At 55.2% G+C, this 15,632-nt stretch overlaps 4 protein-coding genes across 4 annotated transcripts; 2 read left to right on the top strand and 2 right to left on the bottom strand.

Moving 5' to 3' along the window:
* Positions 1 to 895: 895 nt before the first annotated feature.
* On the top strand, positions 896 to 7,881 carry BDP55DRAFT_733394 (chromosome segregation ATPase; the record flags this gene model as incomplete). Its single annotated transcript, XM_060580084.1, has 2 exons — positions 896 to 993; positions 1,104 to 7,881. The coding sequence occupies 2 exons, from the start codon at positions 896 to 898 to the stop codon at positions 7,879 to 7,881; spliced, it is 6,876 nt and encodes a 2,291-aa protein (XP_060424078.1).
* Positions 7,882 to 8,275: 394 nt separating this feature from the next.
* Positions 8,276 to 10,253, bottom strand: BDP55DRAFT_697774 (seryl-tRNA synthetase; the record flags this gene model as incomplete). Its single annotated transcript, XM_060577716.1, has 2 exons — positions 8,276 to 9,846; positions 10,244 to 10,253. The coding sequence occupies 2 exons, from the start codon at positions 10,251 to 10,253 to the stop codon at positions 8,276 to 8,278; spliced, it is 1,581 nt and encodes a 526-aa protein (XP_060424077.1).
* Positions 9,982 to 12,371, bottom strand: BDP55DRAFT_680087 (uncharacterized protein). Its single transcript, XM_060576091.1, has 2 exons — positions 11,549 to 12,371; positions 9,982 to 11,493 (listed from the first exon to the last, which is right to left on the bottom strand). The coding sequence occupies exons 1-2, from the start codon at positions 11,977 to 11,979 to the stop codon at positions 10,179 to 10,181; spliced, it is 1,746 nt and encodes a 581-aa protein (XP_060424076.1). The 5' UTR covers positions 11,980 to 12,371; the 3' UTR covers positions 9,982 to 10,178.
* Positions 12,372 to 12,787: 416 nt separating this feature from the next.
* On the top strand, positions 12,788 to 15,597 carry BDP55DRAFT_733391 (uncharacterized protein; the record flags this gene model as incomplete). Its single annotated transcript, XM_060580083.1, has 3 exons — positions 12,788 to 12,801; positions 12,869 to 13,005; positions 13,061 to 15,597. 3 exons carry the CDS (start codon positions 12,788 to 12,790, stop codon positions 15,595 to 15,597), a joined length of 2,688 nt encoding a protein of 895 aa, XP_060424075.1.
* Between the last annotated feature and the right edge of the window lie 35 nt (positions 15,598 to 15,632).

Genomic DNA, 15,632 nt, shown 5'->3' with positions numbered 1-15,632 from the left:
CATGATCTCAATCATATAAACCAGAAAGTAATGATAGTGATAGTAGCAGCAGTAGTAGCAGCAGCAGCAATAGGAATAGGAGAAATAGAGCTAAGGTATCGAGCGGCATCACCTCCAAGTTTCCTCTCTTATCTTATCGCATCTTTTGTTCATCAGTGTCGTCCACTACACCCCTGGCGAATATGGCACGTAGGTTGGGTACGGGCGCTTCGCTAGCGGCCCCCGCTTGGATGCAGCCGGGAGTGGGTGCCCGATCAACGCAGCCAAACATTGAGCAACAGCGCAGACGGCACTGCTAGTTGAGGATGGTTGCTCCGCAACGCTTAGCAAAATAAATGCCGTCAACCTCGATTGGCAGGGGCCCATCAACGTGAGCAGCCCCGAACAACATCTCACCGCACCCTCCATTGTCGTCGTCGTCACATCCACACCCGTCCACAGCTCCATCCACATTCAACTCCCCCGGGTAACAAACATTGAACCACCCCCACCCGGCTCTTAAGACCGCGCCCACCCATATTACCGCTGTCACCGACTCGACCTTTGCCCTGGATCACAGAGTCCCGGATGACCTTGACTTGACATTACCTCGTTTTGCTTTGCTTTGCGCAGTCGCCATCATCGCTTCCTGCAGAGCTCCTTCACGTCTGTCTGCTCTTAGCAATTGCCGCTTTATGCCAATTTTTCCTGGTGCAGCGCGGCGCTCAAGCAACGACTAACACTACCTGATTATCCACCCCATCATCAACATCAAAGTGCCTGGGAGACTGTGTCGCATTGCATTGACTTACATTTTCCCTCGCGCCCGCATTCCAAGGCTTCTTAGCCTCACCAACAACACCATTCACCCGACTCCGATCACATTCTAGTCACCTCGTCGCCCCGTTCGAGAACAATGGCGCCCGTGGAGCGCGAAGCTTCCAGGGACGCTGATCGTCCTCTGAGACACAGGCAATCAATGTCTTCTGATCAAGGCAGAGCTCTGGTTCCCATGTAAGTCACCAAAACACACAACACTTCTTCCACCGACACCCATTCCCTATACACAACGTTCATGATGCGCTTGCCATGTCTGCTATCTGGCGTAGACTGATGAAGACCAGGTGGGATAGCTCAGATCCCGATAGGGCACCACCGCCCTTGCCCATGAATCCGCAATCGCCAGTTACAACCTCTAGGAAAGGAACTTCCGTTGCCATTCAGTCTGCCCACGCTGCTCTAAACGAAAGAGCCCGCGAGAGCGCCATGCTTCCGGCACCCTTGACCAAAAGGAATACCGAAACCTCCCCCGAACGTTCTCTCATCAAAGGATCACACCACAAACGCATGCAGTCCTTGCAGCCAGGAAACGTCAGAGACCTTAGTCTGCTCTTGGAGAGCGGTCAGCAGTCCAACCCCCCATCGCCGACCAAGTCCCCCGAGCGGACACGCCCTTCCACACCAGCGGCCAACAGAAGGGACAGCTTCGCCGACACAAGAAGAGACAGCTTCGCCGATAGCAGGAGAGATAGCTTTGCAGATCTTAGGTCGACGGAGAGAGAGGCCACCACACCTTCATCAGTTCAGAGTCAGACGCCAGTCGCACGCCCGCCTATGAAGAGACAACAACAAAGCATCTTGGGCGAAAACACACCTCCACAATCTGCTACCATGCTTGCCATACAGAATATGCCGCTTCAAGGTCAGCAGCAAGAAAAGGAGAACGTCGCGAATGGCTCTACTGCACTCGTCAAGGCTCCTCAACAGGTCGAAGCCCTTTCGGGACAGATTCTGAGCCTCACCAGTATCGCGACAGCTCTCTCAAAAGACATGGCTCAGTTGAGCCGAAGAAGCCGTGACAATGCCACCGACTTGCTAAGTCTGAAGGAAGCGACAAAAGCTCGGGACGAGGATATCCGCAAGAGCTTGCGCGAACTGATCAACAACGCCCAGGATGCTGCTGCGAGCAGCAGACCGAGCTCTCGCGACCCTTTCGTCAACAGCTTATTCCTCGATACCAAGTCTCACCACACCTCCCCTCCACCAAGCAAAGCTGGACGCCCATTTTCTCTGCCTAGAATCCCTTCACCGAATAGCTTTGCGGCATCCATCGATCGAGATGCCCTGAGCACACCCTCGCTCTGCAACTCCAACGCCAACTCTAACTCAGAGTCTACGAATACCATCGCGATACTGGACAAGATTATCAGAGACATGGGTACGAAAGAGGGACACGACCTGCTTCTTGCTCGCCTGGCCGACGTTGCCGAGAAGCTCGCTGGAGTGGCGCCCGCTTCAAAGGTCGATGAGCTGATCCAGCTCGTCAAGACCAAGCCTGCGGATGCCATGATCTCGCGAAGTGGCGGCGGCCATGGGGAGAGCAACAGGAACATGCCTCGTTCGGCTGTGTTTGACGATGACAATAGCACCATGGACTTCGATTACGACCCCGGATATGCAAGTCAGCTGACCCATCGATCGGAGAGAGCCTTGCACAACGAGCCCGCCTCGAAATCCGCAGCATCTGGCAATGCTTCTGAGATCGTTAGTGACGAAGTGCTCAAGATCATTCGTACCGTCAAGGACAGTGTAGCACAAGGCGGCGGCCTCACCGCAGAAGTCAAGGCTCTCGTCCGGGAGCTTCGTGGTGAAGTCCTCGGTATGGGACGGGAGATTGGAAGAAGACTGGATGAGGCTCAGGCCCAACCAAAGTCTGAGGAGCCCTCGACCGATAACGACGAAGTCTCAAAGATCGTCCATGAGGGAATCGAGCAAATGAGGGAGCACATGGACGAGCTTCTTCGTGAGCATCGACGCCAGTCCGCCAGCTCTGTGGCATCAAGAGCACCAGCAATCGACTATCAAGAAATCTATAATGCGATGAGAGCAGCGCTCCGAGACTCTCAAGCATCGCAGGAGAAAGAGCCTGATCTGAATCGGGAGGATGTCATCGAGGCTGTCAGGGACGCCTGGGAAAACTACAAGCCTGAGGTTGAGAACCAAGATCCTGGCCTCGGACGGGAAGAGATCCTGGAGTACCTCAAAGAGGGATTGCAGGACTACGTCGACAGGGACCAGGAGCCCGTAGGAGCCTCGCGAGAGGAGGTGTTCCAAGCAGTCGTTGAGGGTCTCAAGCATTTCTCGCCGCCTCGCGTTGAGACACCGGCAAGCCTCTCGCGAGACGAGATTCTTGAAGCTGTTCGCGAGTGCCTAGAGGAGTTCGAGTTCCCCGTTGCCCCCTCGGCATTCACACAAGAGCTCACCCGAGAGGACATGCTTCATGCGGTCAAGGAAGGCCTCAGCGGCTACGATCTACCTAGCGCTGGAGCTCTCGTACCACACCAGAACAACAACGAAGAGGTCGTCACTCGATTGCAAGATATTCTTGAGTTCATGCGCGGAGAGTTCCGAGCAGTGACAGAGGATGCGAAAGTGAACGCCGCCGCCAACGGCCGTGACACTGAGCAGATTCTCGACGCTACTAAGGACGGTCTGGAGAAGCTTCGTGCTGACATGGAAGCGTATGTCAGTCATCTCAGTGGCAGCACCGCCGGACAAGAAGAAATCACCCAGACTCTTCTTGGCACATTAGATACCTTCAGGGATGAGATGGCTATGTTGGTCGACCGCGTTTCGAGCGATTCCAGATCGACAATTGAGTCACACATGGAGTCACTACGCGACACTGTCAACTCCTCCATGGTTCCGGTCACTCCGCAAGTCAACCAGAAGGAGATCATCGAAGCCGTGAGAGATGGAATCGACAGCGTGCGTGGCGAGTTGCGCCGACCATTTGCCGGTGTCACGGACATTCTAGACGCTCTTCACGATGGCTTGGCCGATCTGCGCATCAGTATCGACAAGGTGGCGAACCGGCCAGCAGATCTCACAGCCAACGATGAGGTTCTCGATGCATTGAAATCCGGGCTGGACAACGTTCGCTCAGAAATCGATGGCCTTCGAGAGTTGCAAGGCCAGAACGACAAGGCATTGACGACCATGCATGACGGTGCCGTTGTGCCAGTTCCGGCTGATGCCCTCAAGCAGGATGACATCAAGAACCTCGAGGTTCTCATCACACAGCTCCGAATCAAGATCGAGGCCATGGAACCTGCCAACGCCGATCCTGTCGCTAAAGATGATCTCACACGTATGGAGGACATGCTTCGTTCTCTTCAGGAATCTGCATCCAAGGACGACATGCTCCGTCTCGAGGACATGCTTCGACTCGTGCAAGAGTCGGTCTCAAAGGACGAGACTTCCCGCATCGAAGAAGTCTTGCTCAATGCACAGAGCTCCGTTACCAAGGAAGACATAACACGTCTGGAAGAGGCGATTCTGCCTATCCAGGAGTGGGTCAAGTCCAAGGAAAGCCCGGTCAGCACCGATGCTTCAACAAAGGAAGACGTCCAAGCGATTGAAACTATCCTTCGTAACACCAAGGGCCGGTTGGATGACCTCATTGACAACGAGCAAGCTGTGCGAAAAGAGCATCTGGACAGCTTGGAGAACACCATACTGGAGACCAGAGAAGCCATCAATCTCATTACGACACAGCTGGATACCCTGCCGAAGAAGGATGACGTGACATCCGTGGAGGCCTTGGTGACGCAAGTTGCTGCAGGCTTTGAAGAAATGAAGGAGAGTGCTGCCAAGCAACTGGAGGACCCCGAGCGAGTCACTAAGACTGACGTCGAGGCTGTAGAAGCTGCATGTCACGATATCAAGGACGTATTCGATCAACTGCTCAAAACGGAAATAGCAGCCCTCGTCACCAAGGAAGACTTGAAGAAGACAGAGTCAACCTTGGAAGAGCTGAAAGGCCCTCTCGAGGCCTTGGTGGTCCTGGAGGGACTCAAGGAAGGACTACAGGAAGGCATCAAAGCCCCATTGGACGAGCTGAAGACAGAGCTCAAGACGGAGCTCAAGACCCCGATCGAAGAGCTCAAGACTCCACTCGAAGAGCTCAAGACACGACTTGACTCTCTGACCGAGTCGCACGACAAGGGAAGTGAGGAGCGCCAAGCCGAGATTGTCGGCGTTAGCGAACGCGTCACTGAAGTCAAGACCTTCCTTGAGGAATTCCAGGGCTTGGTCAAGGGCAAACTCGAGGAGGGTGCCACTGGAGTTGAGAGTCTCTCAAAGCTGCTCGAGGGTGTATCAACAGCAGTGGAGAACAACGCTTCCGTGAACCAAGACCTGAAGGAGCTCTCCGACACGATGAAGCTCGAATTCGAAGAGTCCAAGGCCGCTGTAGTCGGTGCGAAGCTGGAGTCCGACGAAAAGTTCCAGCAGACCACTGAGGCCTTGAGCGCCAAGATTGAGGAGAAGGTCGCGGAGCTGATGACCAAGTACGACGAGTTCCACGTTGCCCTCGACGACCGTGCAAAGGCCGGGGAGGCTAGAGATGCCAGCACTGAAGAGGCAGTCCTGGGTACCAAGGCTGTTGCCGAAGAGCTCAAGTCTCTCGTGGACACACTTGGCGCTGCTGTTACCGATTCGATGGAGAAGATGGAGGAGGCATCCAAGACCGTGTTCACCAGAGTTGAGGATCTCATGACGAAGTCTGAGGAGAACCATACGGACGGGAAAGCCGATCACCAGCAAACTCGGGACCACTTGAAGCAAGCTGTCGACGCCGTCGAAATCATTCAGGGCCAGCTTATTGAGTCCCAGCCTCAGATCTTGGAATCCATCAAAGATGTCTTGCTCATCGTCGGTCAACATTACGATTACGCCAAGACGTCAACGAACGATATTCAAAAGACAATCGAGGATGCCAAGCCAGTTGAGCTTGCTCTGCCACCAATTCCTGACAAGTATGACGACACTGTGGTTCTGGAGAAACTTACCAAGTTGATCGAGCATACTGAGGTTCCGGTCGAGAAGTACGATGACGCAGGCGTTCATGAAAAGCTTGACAAGCTCGTCGAGCATGCTTCCGTTCCTCCTGAGAAGTATGACGATGCGCCAGTACATGAGAAGCTTGACAAGATAGTGGAGCATGTTTCCACTCCAGCAGAAAAGTACGACGACACGCCCGTTCACGAAAAGCTCGACAAGCTTGTAGAGCACTCTCAGGTGCCTGTCGAGAAGTACGATGATGCGCCGGTGCATGAGAAGCTCGACAAACTCGTGGAACACTCCCAGATACCAGTGGAGAAGTACGACGACGCGCCCGTTCACGAGAAACTCGACATGCTTGTGGAGCACTCTCAGGTGCCTGTTGAGAAGTACGATGATGCACCGGTGCATGAGAAGCTTGACAAGCTCTCTGAACAGCAGTTGCTGATCCCGACGGAGAAGTATGACGACGCAGTGGTCATGGAAAAGCTTGACAGGATCGCTGAGTACCAGTCTTTGCTCCCAACCGAGAAGTACGACGACGCTGCAGTTCAAGAGAAGCTCGACATGCTTGCCTGCGGGCAGTCGTTGATCCCTACGGAGAAGTACGATGATGCGCCAGTGCACGAGAAGTTGGACAAGCTTGCTGAGCAGCAGTCGTTGATCCCAACCGAAAAGTACGATGACACAGTGATTCGGGAACAGCTCGGAGTTCTTGCTGAACAGCAGCTGCTGATCCCGACTGACAAGTACGACGACGCAACTGTGCAAGACAAGCTTGACAAGATTGCCGAGCAACAGGCATTGATTCCCACCGACAAGTACGACGACGCAACTGTGCAGGACAAGCTTGACAAGATTGCCGAGCAACAGGCCTTGATTCCCATTGACAAGTACGACGATGCAGCTGTTCACGTGAAGCTGGACGAGCTTGTTGATCATACTCATGCTGCTGAGAAGGCCTTTGGTCAGCTCGACACTCTTGAAAAGGTTCACCAGCAAGTCATTCAAACGGCCACGGACATCTCGCTCTTCCTCGCTACCCAGACCAAGAAGATCAAAGAGGAGGAAGACGACAGAGAGCAGACTCTCCAAGAAGTGACCATTGATCTCGAGCGCAAGTTTACTCTCAAGGAGCAGATTGAGGCCAGCTTGCTCGATCTGAAGCAGGAGGAGGAGAGACTCAGGGCCTCAGTACTCGGACTTCGGACGGAGCAAGAAAGTCTCATTCGGCAGAAGACAAGGTTGACGGGTGATGTCTCGTCTCTCGAGACTGCACTGCACATTCGTCGAGATGAGCTTCACGACATGGAATCTCGTGCCGAGGGTCTTGAGCGCCGCATCCTGGAAGGCGTTATGGACCATTCACGCGTCCTCCTGATGTCAAAGGCGACCAAAGGACGAGACGCTATGAGCCGTAAGCGTGTCCGGGACCAAAAGCCGGGTCAGGAGAACGGGGTCTCTGAGAAGCCTGCATCGCCTGCTGTCAACTTGGCGCTTTCTGCCAAACGAAACTTGAAGCCTCCTTCGCAAGCGGGCGCTGCTCGCCGTATCTTGTCACTGAGCCAGATCACGAACAATGTGCCTACCGGTGGTGTCCAGCGCAGCCAGAGCGTCAGGACAGCCGGTGCCCGTGGTCATCGCAAGTCCAGCTGGGCTGGAGGCTTTTCGAAGGGCTATGGAGATCTCGACAAGGAGAACATGTCTCTGAAAGAGACGGAGGAGGAGAACATGCCCAGCCCCACGCCTGTTATGCACGAAGAACCGGCTGGCGGTGATGATCCCAGTGACACCGAGACGCTACGTCGTAGCAGTCATGGCAGTCGTATGAGCCGTGGTAGCCGCGGTACAACTGTCGTGACGGAGAGTACCGACAATTACACTGGCGACGGTGACTACTCGGACTATTACGACGACAACCAAAGCGATTTGCAGAGTGACCTCCAGAGCGAGTGGACCGAGAGTGTCGTGAGCTCAAACGTCAGTTCAGACCTTGGCTCCAACCTGAGTCAAGAAACCCTGAACAATGAGGCTGCGACAGTGGAGGAAGTGGCCTAGGATGACGAAATTGGTGTCTACTGAGAAGTTGTTTTCACATGGACATATTGACGAGTATTGAATAACGCATGAGCCTGCTGGGTCGGCGTCACCTGGGATGAACGGCAGTTTGTATCAAAATGGAGTTATTGGGTTTCCTTTCTCTTTTGTCTGAAATTGGTAGTGCTGGTACGAGTCCAGTCGATGTTTAGTATTGTAGTTAGTGTGTGTTGAAGGTATTAAAGTACAGAACTATCACCACCTTACGACTGTGTGCCACATGATGAATACGCTTTTGGTGAGCTTCAATGTCTTTTTCGAGACGCGCCAGACGCACATGGGTAATGCATGCATAAGTACAGGAGTGCGAATACAAGTGTTGTTACAAAGATGCAATCTCCTCAGTCAAAGTTTGCTATGAGACAGTCTTGCGAACAATCTTTTCCTTTCCATCCATCCACGGCTGCAGGCAAGCCGGAATGGAGACAGACATCTCCTGCTCGTTCCATCCGGCCTCCAACAGCGCAGCCAGCACTCTCGGGACGGCGAGGGCAGTGCCGTTGACGGTCCAGGGGAAGGTGAGCTTGCCGTCAATCTTGGCGCGCGTGGCGAGCCTCCGCGTCTGGTAGTCGGTGCAGATGCTGGCGGAGGTGACCTCGCCCCAGCCGTCGTTCTGGTCCTGCCGAGACGGGAAGAAGGCTTCGATGTCGCACTTGCGGACGGCGGAGGCGCCGAGGTCGGCGGTAGGCATCTCGAGGACGCGGCAGTGCAAGCCCAGGGACCCGAGGATCTCGGTCTGGATGTCGAGCATCTCCTCGAAGACGTCGACCGTCTCGTCGACGTCGGGCGCGGTCCAGGCGAACATTTCGACCTTGGTGAACTCGTGGACGCGGTAGAGCCCCTTTGTGCTCGCGCCGCGGGCGCCGGCTTCGGCGCGGTAGCACCGGGACACGGCGACGCGTTTCGCGGGCAGTTCCGTGGCGTCGAGAGTCGTCTCGGCCTTCATTCCCGCGAGGGGGATCTCCGACGTGCCCGCGAGGGAGAGCTCCGGTTTCCCGCGCTCGGCGTCGGCGGCGGACTGCGCGAGGCTGTAGATTTGCTGCTCGCCGTTTTGGTCGCGCGGCTGGAAGCCGCAGGCGGCGGCGACGTGGCTGTAGACGACGCTGGGCGGGGCGACCTGGCGCCAGCCGTGCCGCGTCGCGACGGCGAGGGCGAACTGTACCAGGGCCTGCTCCAGCTGCGCGGCCTCGTCGAGGAGGTAGTACCAGCCCCAACCCGAGACGGTGCCCGCGCCGGCGAAGTCGAGGAGGCCCAGCTCCGAGCCGATGTGGACGTGGGACCGCCATACCTTGTCCGAGGCGCTGGGCGGCGTGTCGGTCTCGTGGGGGTGCTCGTTGATGTAGCTCAGCAGCCGCGGCTCGTCGCCGACGGGGGTGACGCCGCTGGTGAGGTTGGGGATGGCGAGCGCGAGTGCCTCCATCTCCTCGACGAGCCTGGCCTCGTCCTGCTCCACGGCCGCGAGCTTCTGCTTGAGCACGCGGGCCTCGTCCAGCAGCTCGTCGCGGGACCTGCCTCGGAGTTCGTTAACTTCCGCATTGTCGTCGCCGCCGCTGGTGGACGCCGGGTTGGCGATCTGGCGGCGCAAGAGGTTCGACCTCTCGCGCACGGCGCGGCTGTCCTTTTGCAGGGCCTGCCATTGCGCAAAGATTTCGTTGATGCGGGCGGGGCTCTTGCTCTGTTGGACGTAGTTGCGCTCGAGGCAGTTTTTCTCGTGCAGTTCCGGGTTCTCCCTGATGTGTCTGATGTCGATGATGGGTTTTGGCGCGGTCGAGGGCCGCTTGACGTCTGCGAAAGCACGACGTTGTTGTAGGGGTGAGTGAGAGGCTAGGCAGTTCACTCTGCTGATGATGCGCGGCGTGTGTGGTGAGGTGGGCAGGAGGCGCCTCCTTGCCGTCCCTAATGAGCTGCGCAAGAGAAAAGTCGGATCTCTTCCCATTTTAAAGTCTGGTGACTGAGACGTTGAAATTCAATGTCTCCCTCTATGAGTGAGTATTCAGAGGAAGTGAGATGATCTGATATGAAGGCGGCGTGATAACTGAATGAACCGCTTACAAGCATAACAGCAGGGGTTCCACTGGTCCGTTCCCCCAATTAAATGCGTCTTCAGGTTCGCTCACTTCGATGAACAGACGCGCGGTGGACATAGTATGGTCACATATTTTGACTCTGTATTCTTTTCTTCACATTTCGAAGGCTAGTAGGCCTCCAGGGTATCAATCCATTTTCACATGCCGGTAGACATCTTTCCACCCGCCTCGCTATAAAGATCCCCATGCTCCCAAGGTCCAGTTCGATTGACCTCCAGCTCCTCGCATCAGTCCACCGGGACCCATGCTTTGCCGCTGCTGTGCCTTGACGTCGACTTCGTTTGGCCGTGAAGCTCCGTTGACTCCTTGTTGCAGCCACAGCTCTCGGTCAATGTTAGCCATCGCCATTACTTTGAGTTGGCACGCCAGGCTGGCCCCTCCCCACGGCCCGAGAGAACCTAGAGGTCGTAGGGTGCCTTGGATTTTGGGATGGTGGCTATCTCGCTTCTTTAGAGAGTCCTCAATGACATCCGCTGCGCTTCGAGGCTCATCTTCGCCTGTGGCTCTACGTTCTTCCGTCTCCCTTGCGGGCGACTCAATCTCTGTAGGACCTTCAGCTGCCCGTCGGCTGCCTCTCTTCAGCAATACGTTGTTCTCGTACTGCTTCGGTGCACGCCCCTGAACAGGATCCCATCCACGCTCGTGTACCAGTTTTGACAGCTCATCAAATATCCTCCGCTTCAAGCCAATGACCTTGGAGCAGCCGCCAATGAATACAATGCGCGACATGCAGACTGCGCGAGCATCGATGGGAAGTTGGACAAGATGTTGGTAGATGAGGTGATGGACAGGGAGCTCGTCGTCGTCGAAGCTACTACGTGAGTAGTGTGGTGCGAAGTAGGTGTTTTCACACGGCTCAGACAGTTGTTGGAATGACAAGGTCAGGTTCTCTGCTGGTTCCACAGACTGTATCAGAATCTCGACATTACCATCGGACCGCTCCTCTTCCTCAACGGGCGAGGCTGGTAGGGATTCGTCCTGCTCTTCGACCGTAGGTAATGCCTCCCCTCCAGACTTCTGTTGCTCCTGCTGCCTGATATTTGGAAGGTCACCGCGCTTAACTTGGCGACACCAGACGAGGCGGCAGGCGACTTCTTCGCACTCCTCAAAACTTAGAGAATGTCGGCCTTGCTCCCTTTCACTGCGGGTCTTTTGCGCGTGGGCTGATGAAGTAGACAGTGTATCTTGCAACAGGTTGTGTGTCTCGTTGACCAGCATCTTGCCTGCGCGGGTAGTCCTTGTCGTACGGATCTCGCGGTATTCGTAGACGCTTGTCACACTGGTCTCGGCCCAGCCAAGATCCACAACCAGTGCTGACCGAGTGCCAGCTCCCACAACCGACGTGACTGCAGATGACATTAAAGAGACAAGCGGTGCCTGGAAGCGGTGGAAAAGAACATCGAGGGTGGTTGATAGTAATGGCAGAGGTATCGACGAGGAGAGGACGAGAGAGGTTCTTCGCGGCCGTGAATCGATAAGAAGGAACCTGGACGACGAACGTTAGTGATGTGTGATGGACTCCACAGGCGGGGATGCGTCACTTATTCAATGCTTCCCGAATGGCTCGGTCTATCTTGTCCTCAACGAGGCCCAAGTCAACGGTCCGCACATCGTATTGCCAGAGCTCATGGTCGTCTCCCCAAGTCTTGCCCGTTGGACGTCGCCGCCAATCATCCTTGTGATCTGGATCCCAGGTGCGGAAGTCGCCTACGCGTCGCAGTTGCTCAGGGCCTAGAGATAGCACGGCCTTCGGCACTGGCTCTCCGGCAAACCCAAGCTTAATGAAGCGGGAACCCAACTCTATGACGATGATGTCTTCCTCGGCGCGTAGACTGGATGGGGAGCCAAATGTTGAGGAGATATTGCGAGAAGGGGTGTGTGGACTTGCAGGGCCACCGCTGATGCCAGAGCCTGTTTCGGTTCGGATGTTGGCAATGGATCGGTGGGCGAGACTGGGTGCTGCGGACGACATCTTGTAGGAAGCAGTAATGAGAGAGACGAGGTAGCGTTAGGAGCGTTGCGCTCGGGTTTAGCAGGCCATGCCTCGGGTGTTGAAGTTGTCAGAGGTTGCCCCTTGAATTGATTATTGGCGCCAGCAACGGAAATCACGTTGAATCATTTGCCAGTACTCTCAGTACTCTGTTGTGTCGTGGGGTGTTATTTGCGCGCGATTGAGGGGTTGAGTGCGGTTCGAAAAGAATTAGGAGAGCCCGTGATACTGGAGGTTTAAGGTACGGATAGAGCTCATCGATTGAACCTCTGAGTCTGAGGTCAGGTACCTATGGCCGAAAACGGGTCAAGCGCTGTGGAACTCCCCTGGCGTTTTATTTTGTATAAAGTGGAGAACAACTGGGCTGCTACAAGGTCGTGCAGATGTCATTGAAGTGGGTGGCACTGGCCGTAGTCCCGGTAACCACTTCACTTTGAGGTGATCCAACTACCAACCTTCAGTCAACACCTCACATCGAAAGAAATTGGAGAAGTCCTTGGATACGATTTGTGTATTAGTTATTGAAAATGATGATCTGCGCCTAGCACATCTTTGGGAGCCTCGTTCCATTCCCGTTTCTAACCGTTCTATTTCCAGCACAACACGGTAGTCCTCTTTGGCTACCCGAATCGTCGTCAAAATCAACGACCTCATGCCTTTCGCCCCCCATAACCCTCCACTCCTTGGACGGAATTATACCTCCACACCCAACCCGCAGATCTAATCTTTCATACCCTGCATTATTATCTTGAATTGAGTTTCTGATCTTCCGAGCGATTGGAGAATCGCAATGGGAATCAAAGGGTATTTACCGATACACCTGGTCTCTTCTTACCATCAAAGCGAGGTCTCACTCACATTACATCTACAGAATTTACCGTGAACTTGGCCCCGGCAAGAGAATTTCTCTTGCCAAATTGGCCACGGAGAAACTTGAAAACACAAACCGACCGTTGCGGATTGCCATTGATATTGCCATCTGGCAATTCCAGACACAAGCCGCACGAGGTAGCATCAACGTTGCGTCCAACATGGCCGCTTCAGAGCTAACAAACTTCACCAGGTGGAACAAATCCTGCAATAAGGACTCTATTTTATCGCTTGGTACGACTACTAAATCTTGGTATACACCCCATTTTCGTCTTTGATGGCCCTCATAAGCCGGCTTTCAAGCGCAATAAGCGCTCCGGTAAAGGCGATGGCGTTGCAATAGCCATGGCCAAGAGACTCATTCGCCTTTTCGGATTCCCAGTCCATGACGCACCGGGGGAGGCAGAAGCCGAGTGCGCTCTTTTGCAGCAACAGAACATTGTCGACGCAGTTTTGAGCGAGGATGTCGACACAATCATGTTTGGCTGTACTCGAACTCTTCGGAATTGGACAGCAGAGGGGACTCGCGGCTCCAAGACGCCCACCCACGTCAGCATGTACGAAGTCAACGATGCGTCGTCTGCCGAAACGGGCCTGGATCGAGAGGGCATGGTGTTAGTTGCACTGATGAGTGGAGGCGACTACATACCGGAGGGTGTACCAGGATGCGGTCCCAAAGTGGCATGCGAGGCGGCGAAAGCTGGGTTCGGCAAGTCGATATGCCGCTTAAAGATCGAAGACGATGCCCAATTTGACGAGTGGAGGATGTCGTTACGACACGAACTGCGTACCAACGAGAGTGGCTTCTTCAGAGTAAAGCATAAGGCTTTGTCCATACCGGACGAGTTTCCGGATCGTCAAGTGCTGAGGTACTATACACACCCGGTTGTCTCAAGTGTCACTACTATCAACAGGCTGAAGGCGGGCCTCAATTGGAGTGGCCCGATAGATGTGCAAGGCCTCCGGTACTTTGCCGAGGAGACGCTTGACTGGGTGAACAAGATCGGTGCCATCAAACTCACACGAGTCCTGTCACCTGGGTTACTCGTCCACAACTTACTGGAGAGGCACCTTTCCGACCAAGCAAGCTACCAGACGACAGCGGAGATGGAAAATGTAGAATCGAAACTGATCAATCGTATCACTGGGACACGAAGCCATCACAGCACCGATGGCATTCAAGAGTTGCGCGTAGCACACATTCCGACCGAAATAGTCGGCCTCGACCTTTCACAAGAGCTAGACGAAGCCGAAGAAGTGCCCTTTGATCGCCAGGGCCTCGGGCTCAATAGCGATGAGGAGTTCGAAGCTGCCATCGACGGCGAGGGAGTGCCGGCGAGCAGTCAGGTCGCGCCAAAAAGCACATTCGACCCGTATGCTGCCCAGCTGATCTGGCTGCCCGAGTCGCTCGTCAAGCTCGGCGCGCCTCTGACTGTTGAAGACTGGGAAGAGAAGCAGCGCTCCAAGGCGACTTCCAAGGCGTCTACAAAGCCCAAGAGCACCAGCAGTAAGGGCGTCGGTAAAAGGAAGCCTACCAAAGCCGTCCCAGCCGAAGCCGGTGCTCTCGACAGGTGGATGCAAATCACAAAGGGCACCACAAAACAATCGGCAAAGACTGGCGGCGCAACATCGCAACACCGGGTAGACGACGAAGACGTCCTGCCGCCACACCTTCCCCGACCATCTATGATTAGGCCTGATCCATCAAAGATCACGGCAACGTCGTTTCCAGCATCCTCCTCCTTTCCGTCGCAACGACCGACCCCCTTGCCGAGACCAACCAACCGAAGTAAGCAATCCAGGCCCAACGGGAAAGTGTCTGCCACGGCGGAACCGACCGCGCACAGTGGTAACCCCTGGGCATACGCTGGCTCACAACATATGCCTAGGATCACCAAGCCTCGGCAGCCCACAGAGCCGATTCTTCTGTCATCTAGCCCCGTGCGCGCTTCGCCTGCGCCTGCTTGTTCGTCGTTGAAACCACCACTGAGCCTGCTGAGCCCGCTGAGGCGCCCATCGAGTCCACCACCGAGTCCACCGCTATCACCTCAGCAGCGCATCTTCATCGACCTGTCAGATGAAGATGAATATTCCTTCGTCAAGCCCGAGCCCATCCGGGCAATGAGAAGGCCCAACCCGCCTACCACGTCTACAGCAGCACCTCGTCATCGTCCCTCCCAAAGTCCCGGAAAACATCGGCCGTCGACAAGAGGTTCGTCACCAGTACTACCCACCACGCCGTCAAAGAGCCAGCGGGTTTTACAGCAAACCCGTATGGATTCATTTGTGACTGCTGGCACGACCGCGCGGTCAATGGAACAGGATATCATCCACGACAAACAGCCGAGGAGGATCCAGAACGACGTCCGCCCCGAAATGTCCATCGCCGTCAGCAAGACTGCCAATCTCAAGCCCGTTGGGTCCAACGATTCTCCTGCTGCTGGCTTCCATGGATTCCGAACCACCAAAGTCACGGCTTCCTCCTGGCTAGAATCAGACGATGCGTTTGCCCCAAAACCCACAGCAAAAGCTGCCTCGGGAAAGGCCAGGAGAAAGGTCATGGTTCCGCGGACGAGCGTCAACGGATTTTTCCGGGTGGTCGAAGTGAGCGACGAAGAGTGGCTAGCCGGAACGAAGGCGACGACGGCATCGGAGCGCTTGACAAAGGGCGGTGATGGATGGAGACAGAGCGAAGTTTCCATCATAGATCTCACAGGAGACGATGAATAACGATACCCCCGACCCTGTACCACCTTGTACCACTA

The sequence above is a fragment of the Colletotrichum godetiae genome (genome assembly GCF_030913485.1).
Source record: "Colletotrichum godetiae strain CBS 193.32 chromosome Unknown BDP55scaffold_62, whole genome shotgun sequence".
Classification (NCBI taxonomy): Eukaryota; Fungi; Ascomycota; class Sordariomycetes; order Glomerellales; family Glomerellaceae; genus Colletotrichum; species Colletotrichum godetiae.
The sequence above is the reverse complement of the archived record's forward strand: the minus strand, read 5'-3'. Positions and strand labels throughout refer to the sequence as shown.

Excerpts from the sequence above, each read along its gene's own strand:
- BDP55DRAFT_680087 (XM_060576091.1), bottom strand. The coding sequence starts at position 11,979 with ATGTCGTCCGCAGCACCCAGTCTCGCCCACCGATCCATTGCCAACATC. Across the intron at positions 11,494-11,548 it reads ATTCGGGAAGCATTGAATAA|GTTCCTTCTTATCGATTCAC; the intron begins GTGACGCATCCC and ends TTCGTCGTCCAG.